Here is a 13,662-nt window from a genome sequence, read left to right as displayed (position 1 = left end):
TAGCGACGGTGCGCCACCTGCAGGTTAAAAGTAGACCTGTAACTTGACTGCAGTACAAAACACTGCTCTTGCTGAACTGTCACGTTTTTCTTTTATCAAGTTTGGTTTGTATCGAAATTCCCATTACAAATAAATATAGAAAAGAGTGATCCCGATAAGTGATGTAGTGTAGTGCCTCCATAGTTATTTACTAGGAAATGTGTGAGCGCCTCATTGGCCCTCTTTTATTTATTTTTTTTGAAAAAGATAAACTCTTATCTCATCCGAGCAGAGGGATTCCCATCATAGTTCACCGCTGCCGCCGTGGTCATACTAAAACACATCAGAGCTGAATATTCAGTATTTATCTTCTCAGTGCAATGCTGGCCCGGATGAGTAAATATGAAGAATTCAAGGATGTCGACAACACAGAGATCATGAGAAATCGCACTGGTGGATTGTCCGTGAAAGGTTGGTTTCCTTCTGGTGTTTGATTTACTTTTGGCGTTACCACTTAAAATTTCAGAAGGCCTCATACAAATTCTGTCTACACTTAACATGTTGATTGTGATGCCTGCTTCAAATATCTATAGCTAAGGCCTATAGAAATACAAAATACACCCTTAAAACTGCCTTGTTTAAAATTCCACTTTGAAACTATAAGCCAGGTTTGAAGCAGAGAATTGAAATCCTATGCTAATATAAATTTCTAACCCGAATTTGAAACTTTGAATACCTACCCAACACCCAAAATTTAAACCTTAATTTAAAACCCCAACTCTAGTTTTAAACACTCCATTAAATCCCTGATCTTACTTTAAAACCCTACTTTGAAGCCCAAGTTTGAAACCCTAACCCTAGTATTGTATTAAACCCTACTTTGAAACCCTAACCCTAGTTTTAAACCCAACTTTAAACCCCTAAACATGATTTAAACCCCTACTTTGAGACTCTAGCCTAAATTTGAACCCCTACTTTAGAACCTTAACCCTAATTTGAAACTCTAGATGAGTTTGAAACCTTACCTTGAACCTGAAACTGAGTTTGAAACCCTACTCTACTGTATTTCTAACTCTTATTTTTGGGGACACCCATGTTTATCAGATATGCTGACATCCATTCTATTCTTGTGATGTGTTCCGTTGTATTTGTGTGTGTGTGTGTGTGTGTGTGTGTGTGTGTGTGTGTGTGTGTGTGTGTGTGTGTGTGTGTGTGTGTGTGTGTGTGTGTGTGTGTGTGTGTGTGTGTGGTCTGAAAGGCTCTTTGTTATGGCAACAGCTGTGTAAGCACTACATAAAGATATCCAGCCATTCATCCATTTTATTGTATTCAACACAACAATGAGTTATGCCAACTTAAATTCTTTGCAATCTTTGTAGATTGCTTTTCTTCTTGCACATTTTGAATATGCACTGAGCAAGTTGCAGACAAACTCCAATTTACATACGTGTCAATTGCTTTATTTCTGACAGGTGTCCTGTAAATGAGATTCTATAAAGCCTTGCTTCTGATAAAAAGTGGGCAGAATGCAGCTTGAACAAAACTACTCTCGTAAAACCCCACATGTTGCATTAAAGCTCCTTTAATGAGTATAATTGACCACAAATGTCGAATGCAGCTCTTCTGAAACTGAAATTGTCATGGGAACGTTATGTTCCACATTTCCGTTGTGCTATAAATTTATTCATTCACTTTTGTGATCTTTCAGGATGCTTTCCAGTGCGGTACTAGCACACCTCCTGTTCTGGGCCGCACTGCACACCGCACCGGCTCTTGGTCAGGCCTGCCTATGCACAACCCTCCACCCTGCTGGTTTGCTCATCAACTGCACCTCTCCTGACCTTAGAGAGTTGCCTCCTCTGCCATCAGACACCACGGAGCTCCTGGCGGAGGATATCGGCCTCATCACCATCCCCTCGGGCCTGTTTGACAAAGCGCTGGGCCTTCGACGTGTCTCCCTTGCCGGTAATCCTTTCCACTGTGACTGCGGCATTGAATACGTGAGGAACTGGCTTTTGAGGAACAGGGCTGCGGTCTCTCAGGAGCCCATATGCTTCAGTCCCAGCTCAGTGACTCAGAAAGCTATCACAGAACTCACTGATGACTACTTTATCCCGTGCGCCCCGAGAACCTGCGGTAGTATCACCTCTGCTGCCGTGATGGGAGTAATGCTCAGCTGCCTCGTTGTTCTGCTTCTGTGGAGCCTGAGACTGGCCAAAAAGTGCACCATCACTCTTAACATTGAGGAAAGACACTCGCAACTCAAAGCTGACTCTTTGCATCCACTGCGGGTGAGACACAGGAGGAGATTGTCAGCTGCCAATCAACATTTTCAACTACTCACTGAGGATCTAGAAAGGCATCCTGTCAACGTGGAGTTACTTCCACAGGTGCTTGATGTGTTGCAGAAGAAACACAATATTAAGATTAAGGCTATCTGAGGCACCTCTTGGAAGACATTTTATGAAAACTACACTACAAAAGTTCAAATTGAAGACTCTTCTATAATAATAAAGATGGAATCATTTGAATGGTACATTTGAAGTGTTCCATTATTTTCTTGTACTTTAAGGCAGTCTTAGGAACTGATCCCTAAGTTCATGTAAATTAAAGTCAGAAAATGTATTTGCAGTGCGTGTCCAATCATGGTATTCTGATTACTATTGTTTGTGGGATATGAATTAAGCAGGAACAAAAGATTATTCATCTTACAGAGGGGGCCGTTTCGCCACTTGCTGTCGACTAAAAATGACATCGCAAGTGCCTCAGGGCTCATTTTGCAAATGTCACAAAACCAAACTTTAGGCTCTGTGATATCTTTCCGTCAACAGCAAATTGCAAAATGGCCACTGACCCAAGTGGATAGAAACAGGTGGATTTTGCTTGCTTTATTCATATTCGACAAACAAAATATTAATCAGCATACTGTGTTTAGTCTAGTAAGGCGCATAGAACATATTGTTGCAAAGAAAGTTCTGGAGCTCCATAGCTTATTCTATAGCAGATAATTACAGGTCCATATGGCTGATTAAAAGATTACACTCGTTTGCAATGACTCCATATATATTTTTGAAGTGACACTATTTACAATGAAGAAAACATTACAAAATAGTCAAATATGGATAACAAAGTGAAGTTTTGATGTTAAAGGTAGGGTTTGTATGTAACTGAACAGGTAACATGAGACAAAGATGAAAATACTGCTCAAGTCTCTCTTTCCTAAGTATGCACAATGCAAAGGTATTCGGGGACAATATTGCACAGCCAACAGTTTGTTCATACAGTACAGGTTTGTCATGATCATGCATAGATTTCTTTTAGGGGTTAAAACATGTAAACAATTGCAGTGCTATGCTCAAAGGTAGCCTCAACAATGGTCCAATGCTTAATAAAAACAGTAAACTCTTGTAACAAATATAGGATGATCTCAGGTTTTCTTAGGACCAACATCAATGTGGACTAAAAAATATTGAATAGAGTAAAACAAGGCAGTTCTATTAAAGAAAACCAAGCAACTATCACAAAAAGCCAGATATCAGCTTACTGCAATAGAAGCTTTTTTTTTTTTTTTTTTCCTATTCCGCCCACTTCTGAGAGTTTCAAGCCCTCGGTGGTTGGTTAAACAACGTCCACAGTGTAACGGGCGAGTCTACCCTCCCTTAATCACGTTCTCTATTGAGGCACAAACCTTTCTTTCTCAAAAATGAGCTCGACGGCTTCAGCCACATCTTGCACGATGTGGCCCGGTTCCACCAGAGCAGGGTCGAAGCGAAAGTCCCGGTGGCCGTGGAAAACTGTCTCTTTGATGCAGTGGCTGGCGTCATTTGGCACCTCAGCTGTGGGGTTGTACACGCCCGTGCAGACTAAGACCGATTTACAAGAAGTGGCAGCGGGCAACGCCAGCTCGCTCTCCCACATGTTATCGACGTCATCCTCCGCGGGCACTGCGGCGGTGGAGCCTGTGGCGGCCGCCATCTTGGCCATGGCTTTGGGGCTTTTTCTGGCAACTCTCACGTCCAGGTAGCGGTTGTACAAATTAGCGCCGTAGATGTCAGTCATTAGATTATCCCTACAAAGACAACAGGGGGGGGGCATTATTCAGCACTTCCAGATAATGTCCATGAAAAAGGAAACAATTGCATTTATTGATTTGCCTATGTGCACCCCAAAAAAGCTTACCCTATAGCATAGAGGGATGTGATGGGACGTTCCCACTGCCTCTGCATGGCCTGACCTCGAATGAGGAACTCAGCGAAATGGTAGGTCAGCTCACTTGGTTTTCCCATCAGGGCCTCATACTTGAGGTCTTTACCTGTGATCTTTTTATAGATATTCTCTAAGCACACAAGAAATGTGCCATGGCCAAATCTGATACAAAATAGGGAGGGTAAAAAAAATAAAATAAACTGATGAATAACTTTTATCAATTATTTCCAAAACAATGAAACTTACTGAAGCAGGACATTTACCTTGGAGACTGTGCCTCGGCCATCCATAACAGGTCCATGTTGCAAGCCAACAGTGGCAGGTGAGGTACATTTTGGGTTTGGTGAAGGGTACTGAGATTGCCATTGGTGAGCAAAACATCTACGATGAGCTGGAGATTGGTCTCCCATCGAATTGGCTCCCCGAACAGAACCACGGCTGCAAGGATGAAATGATATCAGAAAAAGATTGTTTTTAACAAACAAGCATGGTGGATAAATTATTAAATGTGGCTTCAAAATCCTTTTGGAGGCTTTTTGAGATCTTCCAGAGAAGGAAAGAATACTCACCCTCAACCTTGGGAAGGTTACCTACAGGATTGGACTGCAAAGAGATAAATGAACTTTAACTTTAATGTAATGTTGAGTGATACTTTTAAGTTCATTTGCACATCCTTATCTTTTCAGGGACACTTTTTTTTTTTTTAATGTGGTGACTGAGAGGGTTGACATTTCTAATGTGATTTGATGCAGTGTGACTTGACATGACATGACTTAGGTTTGCTGAAGCGTGATTACTGTCGACAAGAGAGCTGAGCGATTTTAGAGAAAGATCTAATTGAAATATTTCTGGAAGATATAGCTATTTTAAATATTATTTTTGATTTGGCAAGAACATGAAAGGCAGTCCTCTTTCAAGGTTTTTCATACATTTACAATGCATATATGCAATTATGTATAACAATTGCTGTAAATAGATCTTCTAACCAAAAATGCTTTAAAATTCGCATGAATGTACATGTTCATTGTTTCTCACAATTGGGGAAAAAAAAACTATTTACATGGTATAAAAATTTGAATGTAAATCAATTATTCTTTATAGACTGCTTCAAACAGCAAATGAAAACTGAACAATATGTTTAGAAATTATTATCATGGAAATCAGGATATAAATTTGGGAGTAAAAATGACAATGTGAGCATTTCTGAATTGATTACCATACTTAAAAATGAAAGGTAAATATTTTCCTATTAAAAGGCTCAGAAAGTATTACATTTCTTCGCTCTGAACATTGAATCATAATTTTCGATTTCAAGCCAGAACAGGTCATATTTTATTGTCCACAATGACACAATATTCTGGATTAATACATAGGTCCGTTTTAAAATGAGTTAATGAACTTGGCTTTGTAAAGCACTTTGACACACCATCATTTTATGTTTTTAACCAGGACAAACCTTTTAACAGCTGTTATTTTAAATAGCTAAACTGATGGACTGATGTGATCCTCTCACCGGTAGTTTGGGTCTCCTGTTGTGGTCCACCATGTCCAGAAGTGGAAACGATTCCCTCAGCATGTCAATACTGATGACGTTATTGAAGCCCAGACTGAGGAGAGAGAATTAAGGAAAAACATCATTGAAATTACAGCCATTTCAACAGATCATAATTAATAATAATAATGATAATAATCAATGAAGGATACTTTTTGGCAATTTCCAGAACTGGTCCTTGACCTGACACCAGCACACACTTGTCATGGAATTTCTTGAACATCCGCAGTGGACTGTGTGACATAATGACTTGATCTTGAGTGATCTGTAATGAGTATGAAGCAGTTCATAAATAGAATGACTGAATGAATGGATAACTAAACCAACATGTTCTTTATCAACTCACTGGTACGCCGAGGATGTGGGAGAGCTGATCTGCTTTTGTTTGCCTGAGGCAATTCCCAGCATTTGTAACAAACACCAGCGGCACTACAAACTGTCCTTGGGAGTCCACTAACTTCTCAAAGGCCTTTTTGGCAGCAGGGATCAGCATCCTTCCACGGAGGAGAACGCCATCAATGTCAAACAACAAACCAAAGTTTGGCTGTGGCTGAAAACAAAACACATTGGATACCTTAGAACCACTTTGCATTTACTTGTGAAAAAGACAGTTGCCATTCATATATATATATATATATATATATATATATATATATATATATATATATATATATATATATACACACACATACATACATACCATACATACCATACATACATACCATACATAACATACATAATATACATACATACATACATACATACATACGTACATGCATACACACACACACACACACACACACACACACACACACACACGCGCGCGCACACACGCACACACACGCACACAACACAACACAAATGTTGCAAAAAGTGCTGCCAACTATAATAAGTCTGATGTTGAGCTGTATGTCAACACATTACACTAATCTGGTTGATGACCAATATGACCTGATTCAGCAGTTTATACTTAAATGTTCAGTATTCTTATTCTGTTTAATAATATATTTGCAACAATTTAAAAGTCGGGTATAAACGTGACAATGTACAACTTGTAAAAATATCTGGGGGTCTTTTTATGTTTTGTGTTATTGTGTATTGTGTTATTTGGATGCAGGACTCACAAAGAGCCGCATCTCGCGTGTGTGTGTGTGTGAGCGCTTTAAGTAACATGGCAGTGCGATGCGCCAAAACAACTTTGAGCAGCAACCTTCAGTGTGGTCCAGTGTGACAATAAAATCTGGAAACAACACATTAGAGCAATGTCGCTGATCGAATAGGCCAAACAAAACAAGTTTGGGTCCTCTTTTGTGGTCGCCAGCAGTGCACATTCCAAAACACACGTAGCATTAAACAGTCTGAATTCGATGATCCTTAAGGAAATGTAACGGCACAAACCAGCGATCGCCTTGTCAACATCCTTTATTCTAGGCAAAACCCAAACTCGGGAGCCGTTCCATCCGTACCTTGCTATTAGTTCCGCAAAAGCCGCATCGAGAACCGAATATTGCAGCGATTGGCCTCGCGTGACGGCCAGCCCTGCCGGAGCAAAGGCCCCGGTACAATGGCAGGAGTCCCCACATTTCCCGACCGTCTTGCTGAGCCAGAAAATCGGTTGAGCTCGAACGAGCCGGCTGGCTCCAGCCCCTTGTTTTCTCCTTTGACGTTTTATGCTCTAATGTGACTGGCCGATGGCCCTGTGGCGTCACATGACGCATTATGATCCAAGCAGGAGGAGGAGCAGAGTCTCGAAGAAAAAAAAAAACCCGCTGCCATTTTAGACATCGAGGTGAAAACACTACGAGTGTTGTTTTCTAAAGCAACGGATCACAAAAGATGCTCACACAAACGCTTCCTACTATTATCGGTGTAATTTCACGTCCATGCTTGAGTCACATAGTGAGATTTACTTGCAGCGATTCCTTGCGTGCGTTCTACTGTGGCTCCACTCAGGTTCTCCATTTTACTGCGCGCTTCTCATTTGCCGCAGGGGATGACATTTGACAGGAAAACCTGAGCTGATCTGTCAACACGCTACATACATGATCATCTTTCGAGTTTTATTGAGCTTCTTGCGTGCGAATGATATCAAGTGCAACTAAAATTATACATGCAAAATGTATGCGCTATTTTGTACATGTAACATAACCGTACATAAAGCTCAGCATAAGATGTAAAACATGACTATTAGCCAAAAACAGTTAATAAAACAACTCAAAAGAATTCAGACAGTCCACTCCGTGCTCCTCCAGCTTTATTGATAGTTTAAAATTACATTTCTATTTTCTAGGACTTCAGTTGCACTTTCCTTCCGACTTAAAAACTGAGTACAAGCAAATGGCATTTATACAGTAGTCTAAGTGATATTGTACAAAAATAACATTTTGATTTCTGTGAAAACTTTTCATTCCCAAATAACTCCAAATTCACCTGTTGTGACAACTGGTCACGGTGTTTTAAATTTGTCAAGATAAAAAGAACAAAACAAAAAAAGAATTAAGGCCATTTTAAAGGAAAACACCTATCCCGGCCTAGCAAGTTTATTTTCTTTAAATTGTAAACAGAGTTCTAGAATAGAAGTTCCTCCTTTGATACCTCCGAAATGCTTTGTTGTATCTTTGCAAGAACAAATGTCGGCTCCTTCTTAGCTGCGTGTAGTGCTGAAATGCATCATGATATGAAATGTTTCAATGTCATTCTCTCCTTGGCCAACTCAACCCACTAAAACAAACCAAAATCACAACACATGGAAGTCTGGTTTTGGTTTTACTCCCTTTCATCTCTTGACAAGATATTTACTTCCACGAGCTCAGAGGTCCTACAGTTTCCAAAGTTTAGTCCCATTGATTAATCTCTGATCACCAGCGGCTTGGAAAGGGGGGTCCTTTAACAAAGCATTATACATAACACCGCTACCAAACTAAAACATTTTTGTGTTGAATGCAGAAAGATTTTTTTTTTCACCCCTTTCGTTACATGTCGAGAGGTTCACTGGCCCGGACTAGCCTCTATTGGCCAACCTTTGGCCAGTGAAGAGGACTCAGAGAAAAATAATACAACCAACCATCAATCTGAAAAAAAGGAGGGGCAACAGGGGGGGCACCGATTATGCAGTTTCATCGCACTCTTTTGCCAGGTGGCCCGCCTTTCCACATTTGTAGCAGTTGGTCTCACTGGATTTAGTGCAGTGCACGGCGACATGACCAATCTCTCCACACCTACGGGTGACAATAGCTCAGTTAAGCACCTGAGCTGAGAACAATGTTTTCAAAGATAGCAAATGTTGCGTTCGTTCAAGGTCGCAGATGTTCACCAGACATGGGGAGGATGCCCGCATACTTTTCTTTTACAAGTTCAAAATTTGGCAAACTGTTTGCTACCTTGACAAATTCTGCTGTAAACGCAACATTTTGCCGATTTCAAAACCGTGGTGGTTTGCTGCTGAGTGGGATCGGATGTGACTTTAGGGCCACACCACGACAATAGCACAAGATAGCCAATACTCACCTGTAACATTTCACCTTGTCACAAAGCTTTTGGATGTGGCCGAAGCCGCCGCAGGTGTAGCACTTCTGCTCATTGGCATCGCAATCACGGGCCATGTGACCGGACTTGCCACAGGTGTAGCAGAGTTGCTCCCTCTCCTTTTTGGGCTCAGTACATTCACGAGAAATGTGGCCAGTCCTGTGGCAGTTGTAGCACGCTGAGCAGGAGGAGGGGAATAAAAAAAACAAGGACGGTCCCAAGGTGTCAACAGCTTCCCAACGGATATTAACTGACTGACATGGTGCTTGAATAGCGCAATCAAAACTTCAATGGCCATCTTGAATAAGTGGATGGCAGTGCTCACCATCCTCTGGTTGGTCACAGTCCCTGGCCAAGTGCCCTGGGTCTCCGCACCGATAGCAGGTCAAGTCTGGATGGACACACACCGAGGGTTAAAACATTACATTTACATTACTTGATCATGCAAGGGCCAAATCGCCAAATAAAGTATGCAATGAAAATATGTTGTAAAAATCCTTTGATGGTGTAGCCTAAGTAGAATTTCATACCCTTGCCTCGCCCCCTGCCTCGCCCACGTCCTCGTGAACCACTGCCGCACACATTTGGGCAATGTTTGATCCAGTGCCCTGGACGGCCACATCCGAAGCACTCGCTGCTGCAGCTCATCTCCATAACCTGAGTAAACAAACACAGCACATTATAAATACCATTACATTCACACAGCTTGAAAAAGAACCAAATCCACTGATTGGATTCCAAATTTTAACTAGAAAAACAAGCATTGAATTTAATCTATGCTTATTTGGGATGGACACAGAAGCCGCGCACATCGAGCAGGCTATGACCTGGGCAAGGGTTTTCCTTATCTACAACCAACAAGGAGGTAGCTCTAACCTTAAAGGTTTCGGCTTCATCTACAACTATCCAGCTAACTTACAGGATGGACTCATGCTGTGAACACCTTTGGCCGAACATCCATTTGGTGCTGAAGACATCAAGTCGGGAAGACTGAGGGTTAATGTGTAATCAATCACCTCATCTGTAGTGCCCAACGGTGGACAGGTGTTAAATTACGTTTTGCAACGTTTGTTTTCAATAATCTGACTTGTCAGACGTTAAGAAATCTTGTTGCACCAACCCCAACGGGAGTTTGCCCACGAGTTTCGTGTACAAGCTTTGAAATCACTTTCAATCGTCCAATGCAGAGCGCCAAATCAAAATGGCCATGACAGCATGTCGTAGTTACATGTGCGTTTAACATTTGCCAAGATTGTAAAGCTCGCCCTTTTAACCGGACTAAAATAACGTTTGCCTAAATGTTTAACCAAACGATGACCCAAACTTAGAAACTGCGTCGATGACGCCGTGGAAATCAATTCAATGCTAAAATTGAAGCTATGCTAACGTGGGCCTAGTCACGTTGATGTTGCTGCGCAATCGAGAGACACAACATTCATGCTAACACATGCTAGCTCTCCAACGCACCATCACGACTGAAAGGCACGTTTCAGTCGACGATAAAGCTCCCGCCTCCGACACAAAAAGACTTTCTCCGGCAAAGAAACATTTTCACTGCTTCATTAAACGCTTTGCGTTGAGTTTTTACAAGCAATTTTACCTATTTTCCGCGCAAGAAAAACACGCCAAAGTCGTTGAGGCGGCCTACTGTTAGCAGGCCTGACTGAGGTCCTGACGCTCCGTAAACGAGCTCTAACCGACCAAGTTGACTAAAAGCGGACCAATGCTCCAATTCACCAGGTAGAGTAATTCGTACTCGTTAAATATTTGGCATCCGTCGGTATTAAATATTTTACGAGCAGTGGACAATTGCGGTTCATTTCTTACCTCGATAGCTATAAAGCTCTGTCAGTGTTTACGCCTCCTTCTTTTGCGCTACATGCGGTGTGATGGTGTTGGCTCGTGAGTGAACGATTTGTTCAAAAGAACGAATGTTTTCAGTGAACGAGAGTGAACAATTCACTTCCTAAAGTGATTCGTTCTTTTTTCAGTTCATATGACTTCTGGGTAGCACGTCCGCCTCACAGTTAAGAGGGTGCGGGTTCGATTCCACCTCCGGCCCTCCCTGTGTGGAGTTTGCATGTTCTCCCCGAGCCCGCATGGGTTTTCTCTGGGCACTCCGGTTTCCTCCCACATCCCCAAAACATGCTTGGTAGGCCGATTGAGCACTCCAAATTGCCACTAGGTGTGAGTGCGTGTGTGGATGGTTGTTTGTCTCTGTGTGCCCTGCGATTGGCTGGCAACCAGTTCAGGGTGGCCCCCGCCTGCTGCCCGATGACGGTTGGGATAGGCTCCAGCACGCCCGCGACCCCCGTGGGGACTAAGTGGTTCAGAAAATGGAAGGATTGATGACTTCAACCAGTAGGTGCCATTTCGCCGTTGAAAGATTTGTTTGAACAAATCTTTTGAGTGAACTGATTCTAAAAATTCAGTTCACCTAAAAGAACTGGAATTCACATCACCACGGTGTGAGCATGAGCAGGAGTTCCTGAATTGTCATTCACGGAAACGAGTAACAACCTACGCAGGGATTGGCCGCGTGCTCTGACAACAACCAATGAAAAGCAAAAAGGTCTGGACACCGCCTCTATGAATGAACCAATCAGCAGGTCAAGAGACCATTCGCTTCCTTAAATTGACTAACCTGGATGACGACTAATAATAATAATAATAATAATAATAATAATAATAATAATAATAATAATAAACAAATTGTATTATTTTATTTGATTACTTCAGCATTCAGCATTTATTTTAACATTATGACGTGCAGAGGGTTGAAGAGTTAGAAAATATCTTTGAAATTATCTTTCCAAATACAAGAGAACAGTGACAGAACAATCATATTTTGTGGAATGAATGACTGCCTCGAAGGATTCCAACAAACAAACAAACAAACAAACAAACAAACAAACAAACAAACAAACAAACAAACATGAGTGCTCGGTCAAAATCAATATGAAGGAAAGATGCAGTCTGCTCCACACTTAAGGTGGAATGCTACACTGTCGATGGTAATTACTGTTTTGTATTGTAAATGTAACATTTACATAATCCATTCAATTACATGTGTTATATGCTTTAGAAATATGAGGCAATGCTCCTCATATACACAGGGAGGAGTACCTTAAAATATTCCACAGTGACTAAGCCCTATCCTTATTATCATAGGAACAATATTAACACTTCTGACCTTTGCTAGATTGAATGTCATTTTTCTAAATGTAGATGTAAAATTAGATGGGTTGGGAGTAAGTGCACAGTTATTTTGAGATATTTTTTTTACATCATAGTCTACTTCCGCTTCTCAACACAGCAATTCATCCTGGAGTCAGGATCAATGAAGACATTGATACGGATGCCGATAAAGTGGTTTTTATGCCATAAATCAACTCCAGTTTGGACAAGCCCCAGCAGTCATTTAACATTTGGGGGGGCTCTCTGGGTAAGCAGAAATTGACACTTCAGAAATGGTGATCACCACATGATGAGTGTACACTTGGACAGTCTTGTTCGAAAATACACTATACTATACCAATTTATTATTTAAAATTCCGAACTTCTGTAAGGTACTAAGTGTTTCATCCATATATGCAATTGACAATGAATAATTAAAAATCCCATACATTCTCCACTTTTTATTGCCTAAATAAGTTCATAAGTTCAAGTCCAAGTCTCGTGCCTTCCACGATTAAGTTTGATTGGTTGTTGCCCAATGATTACACGTGTGGCCTACTATTTAAATCAAGTGTGTCTACTTTATATTTTCTGCAAAATAGATTTGCTATTTTCATTTTGGTACATTTGCCTGACTTCGATGCAGGCAATGTGGGCTTTTTTATATATGTATTTTTTTTTTTGACTCTGCTGCCTGCTGCCAGGTAGGTAATGTAAATGAGAATCAGTTTTAATTGCCTTACCTGAATAAATTAATGGTAAATAAATAATTAGTCCGACTTTTTCCAGATGTCAGATGGGATTGGCTATAGCTCACCCGCAACCACAAACAGTAGTTTAGAAACTGGATGGATGGATTGTTTACTGTGACTTCTGATTTCAATGTCTTTTTTGCTCAATTTAAAATGCAGGGCAATGAAATAATTAGATGAAAAAAATATCGACTGTAAAGAAATTAAATAAATAAAGGTGGGGGACAACGGCTGAATTTAAAATTTCAAGGCCAGAATCTCTATTGAATTACTTTTAGCGCTACATGAAAATCCCGTTGCATTGCCCTCAAATGTCCAGATGATGGCGCACTTACTTGAGTTTATTTTGTTCAGTATTTTCTGCAGCCCGGTAGTCTGGGTCGATCCTTGATGATTTTTTTTTAAGTACACCATAGAGTACTTATTATTAGCTGGATTATTAATAAATGCAATCTAGAACGTTGTGAAAAT

At 41.0% G+C, this 13,662-nt stretch overlaps 4 protein-coding genes across 7 annotated transcripts in view; 2 read left to right on the top strand and 2 right to left on the bottom strand.

The window, feature by feature from the left end:
• Nucleotides 1-910, top strand: part of LOC147061622 (IQ motif and SEC7 domain-containing protein 1-like) — a 77,294-nt gene extending 76,384 nt beyond the window's left edge. Inside the window, exon 15 of the mRNA XM_085920880.1 lies at nucleotides 356-910. Coding sequence (XP_085777006.1) covers nucleotides 356-375 — 20 coding nt within the window. The 3' untranslated portion in view covers nucleotides 376-910. The remainder of the gene's footprint in view (nucleotides 1-355) is intronic.
• gp9 (glycoprotein IX platelet) lies at nucleotides 363-3,013 on the top strand. The gene is made up of 2 exons (XM_085920912.1): nucleotides 363-450; nucleotides 1,688-3,013. Exon 2 carries the CDS (start codon nucleotides 1,689-1,691, stop codon nucleotides 2,418-2,420), a length of 732 nt encoding a protein of 243 aa, XP_085777038.1. The 5' UTR covers nucleotides 363-450; nucleotide 1,688; the 3' UTR covers nucleotides 2,421-3,013.
• Nucleotides 3,014-3,024: 11 nt separating this feature from the next.
• LOC147061620 (haloacid dehalogenase-like hydrolase domain-containing 5) lies at nucleotides 3,025-7,412 on the bottom strand. The gene is made up of 8 exons (XM_085920898.1): nucleotides 7,204-7,412; nucleotides 6,084-6,287; nucleotides 5,890-6,002; nucleotides 5,699-5,792; nucleotides 4,755-4,788; nucleotides 4,449-4,623; nucleotides 4,159-4,347; nucleotides 3,025-4,048 (listed from the first exon to the last, which is right to left on the bottom strand). Exons 1-8 carry the CDS (start codon nucleotides 7,318-7,320, stop codon nucleotides 3,652-3,654), a joined length of 1,323 nt encoding a protein of 440 aa, XP_085777024.1. The 5' UTR covers nucleotides 7,321-7,412; the 3' UTR covers nucleotides 3,025-3,651.
• A 561-nt stretch (nucleotides 7,413-7,973) lies between these two features.
• On the bottom strand, nucleotides 7,974-13,652 carry cnbpa (CCHC-type zinc finger, nucleic acid binding protein a). Of its 4 annotated transcripts, none has more exons than XM_085938739.1 (5): nucleotides 13,527-13,652; nucleotides 9,793-9,919; nucleotides 9,588-9,653; nucleotides 9,245-9,440; nucleotides 7,974-8,955 (listed from the first exon to the last, which is right to left on the bottom strand). In XM_085938739.1, the coding sequence occupies exons 2-5, from the start codon at nucleotides 9,914-9,916 to the stop codon at nucleotides 8,844-8,846; spliced, it is 498 nt and encodes a 165-aa protein (XP_085794865.1). In that variant the 5' UTR covers nucleotides 9,917-9,919; nucleotides 13,527-13,652; the 3' UTR covers nucleotides 7,974-8,843. The 4 variants fall into 4 exon arrangements, with proteins under 4 accessions (XP_085794865.1, XP_085794775.1, XP_085794618.1 ...); XM_085938649.1 differs by lacking the exon at nucleotides 13,527-13,652 and adding an exon at nucleotides 13,183-13,206; XM_085938492.1 differs by lacking the exon at nucleotides 13,527-13,652 and adding an exon at nucleotides 11,090-11,229.
• Nucleotides 13,653-13,662: the final 10 nt, after the last annotated feature.

The sequence above is a fragment of the Syngnathus leptorhynchus genome, chromosome 1 (genome assembly GCF_054491065.1).
Source record: "Syngnathus leptorhynchus isolate UIUO chromosome 1, UIUO_Slep, whole genome shotgun sequence".
Taxonomy (NCBI): Eukaryota; Metazoa; Chordata; class Actinopteri; order Syngnathiformes; family Syngnathidae; genus Syngnathus; species Syngnathus leptorhynchus.
Note: the sequence above shows the minus strand (reverse complement) of the source record. Positions and strands in the feature narration are given on the sequence as shown.

What these genes read in the sequence shown, in the direction of transcription:
- gp9 (XM_085920912.1), top strand. Translation starts at nt 1,689, where the DNA reads ATGCTTTCCAGTGCGGTACTAGCACACCTCCTGTTCTGGGCCGCACTG.
- LOC147061620 (XM_085920898.1), bottom strand. Translation starts at nt 7,320, where the DNA reads ATGTGGGGACTCCTGCCATTGTACCGGGGCCTTTGCTCCGGCAGGGCT. An exon ending in TTTGCGGAACTAATAGCAAG is followed by an intron (nt 6,288 to 7,203) that starts GTACGGATGGAA and finishes TTTTGTTTTCAG; the next exon opens with CCACAGCCAAACTTTGGTTT. An exon ending in GTTCTGGAAATTGCCAAAAA is followed by an intron (nt 5,793 to 5,889) that starts GTATCCTTCATT and finishes CTCTCTCCTCAG; the next exon opens with TCTGGGCTTCAATAACGTCA.
- cnbpa (XM_085938739.1), bottom strand. Translation starts at nt 9,916, where the DNA reads ATGGAGATGAGCTGCAGCAGCGAGTGCTTCGGATGTGGCCGTCCAGGG. An exon ending in CTGTGACCAACCAGAGGATG is followed by an intron (nt 9,441 to 9,587) that starts GTGAGCACTGCC and finishes CCTCCTGCTCAG; the next exon opens with CGTGCTACAACTGCCACAGG. An exon ending in GACAAGGTGAAATGTTACAG is followed by an intron (nt 8,956 to 9,244) that starts GTGAGTATTGGC and finishes TGTCACCCGTAG; the next exon opens with GTGTGGAGAGATTGGTCATG.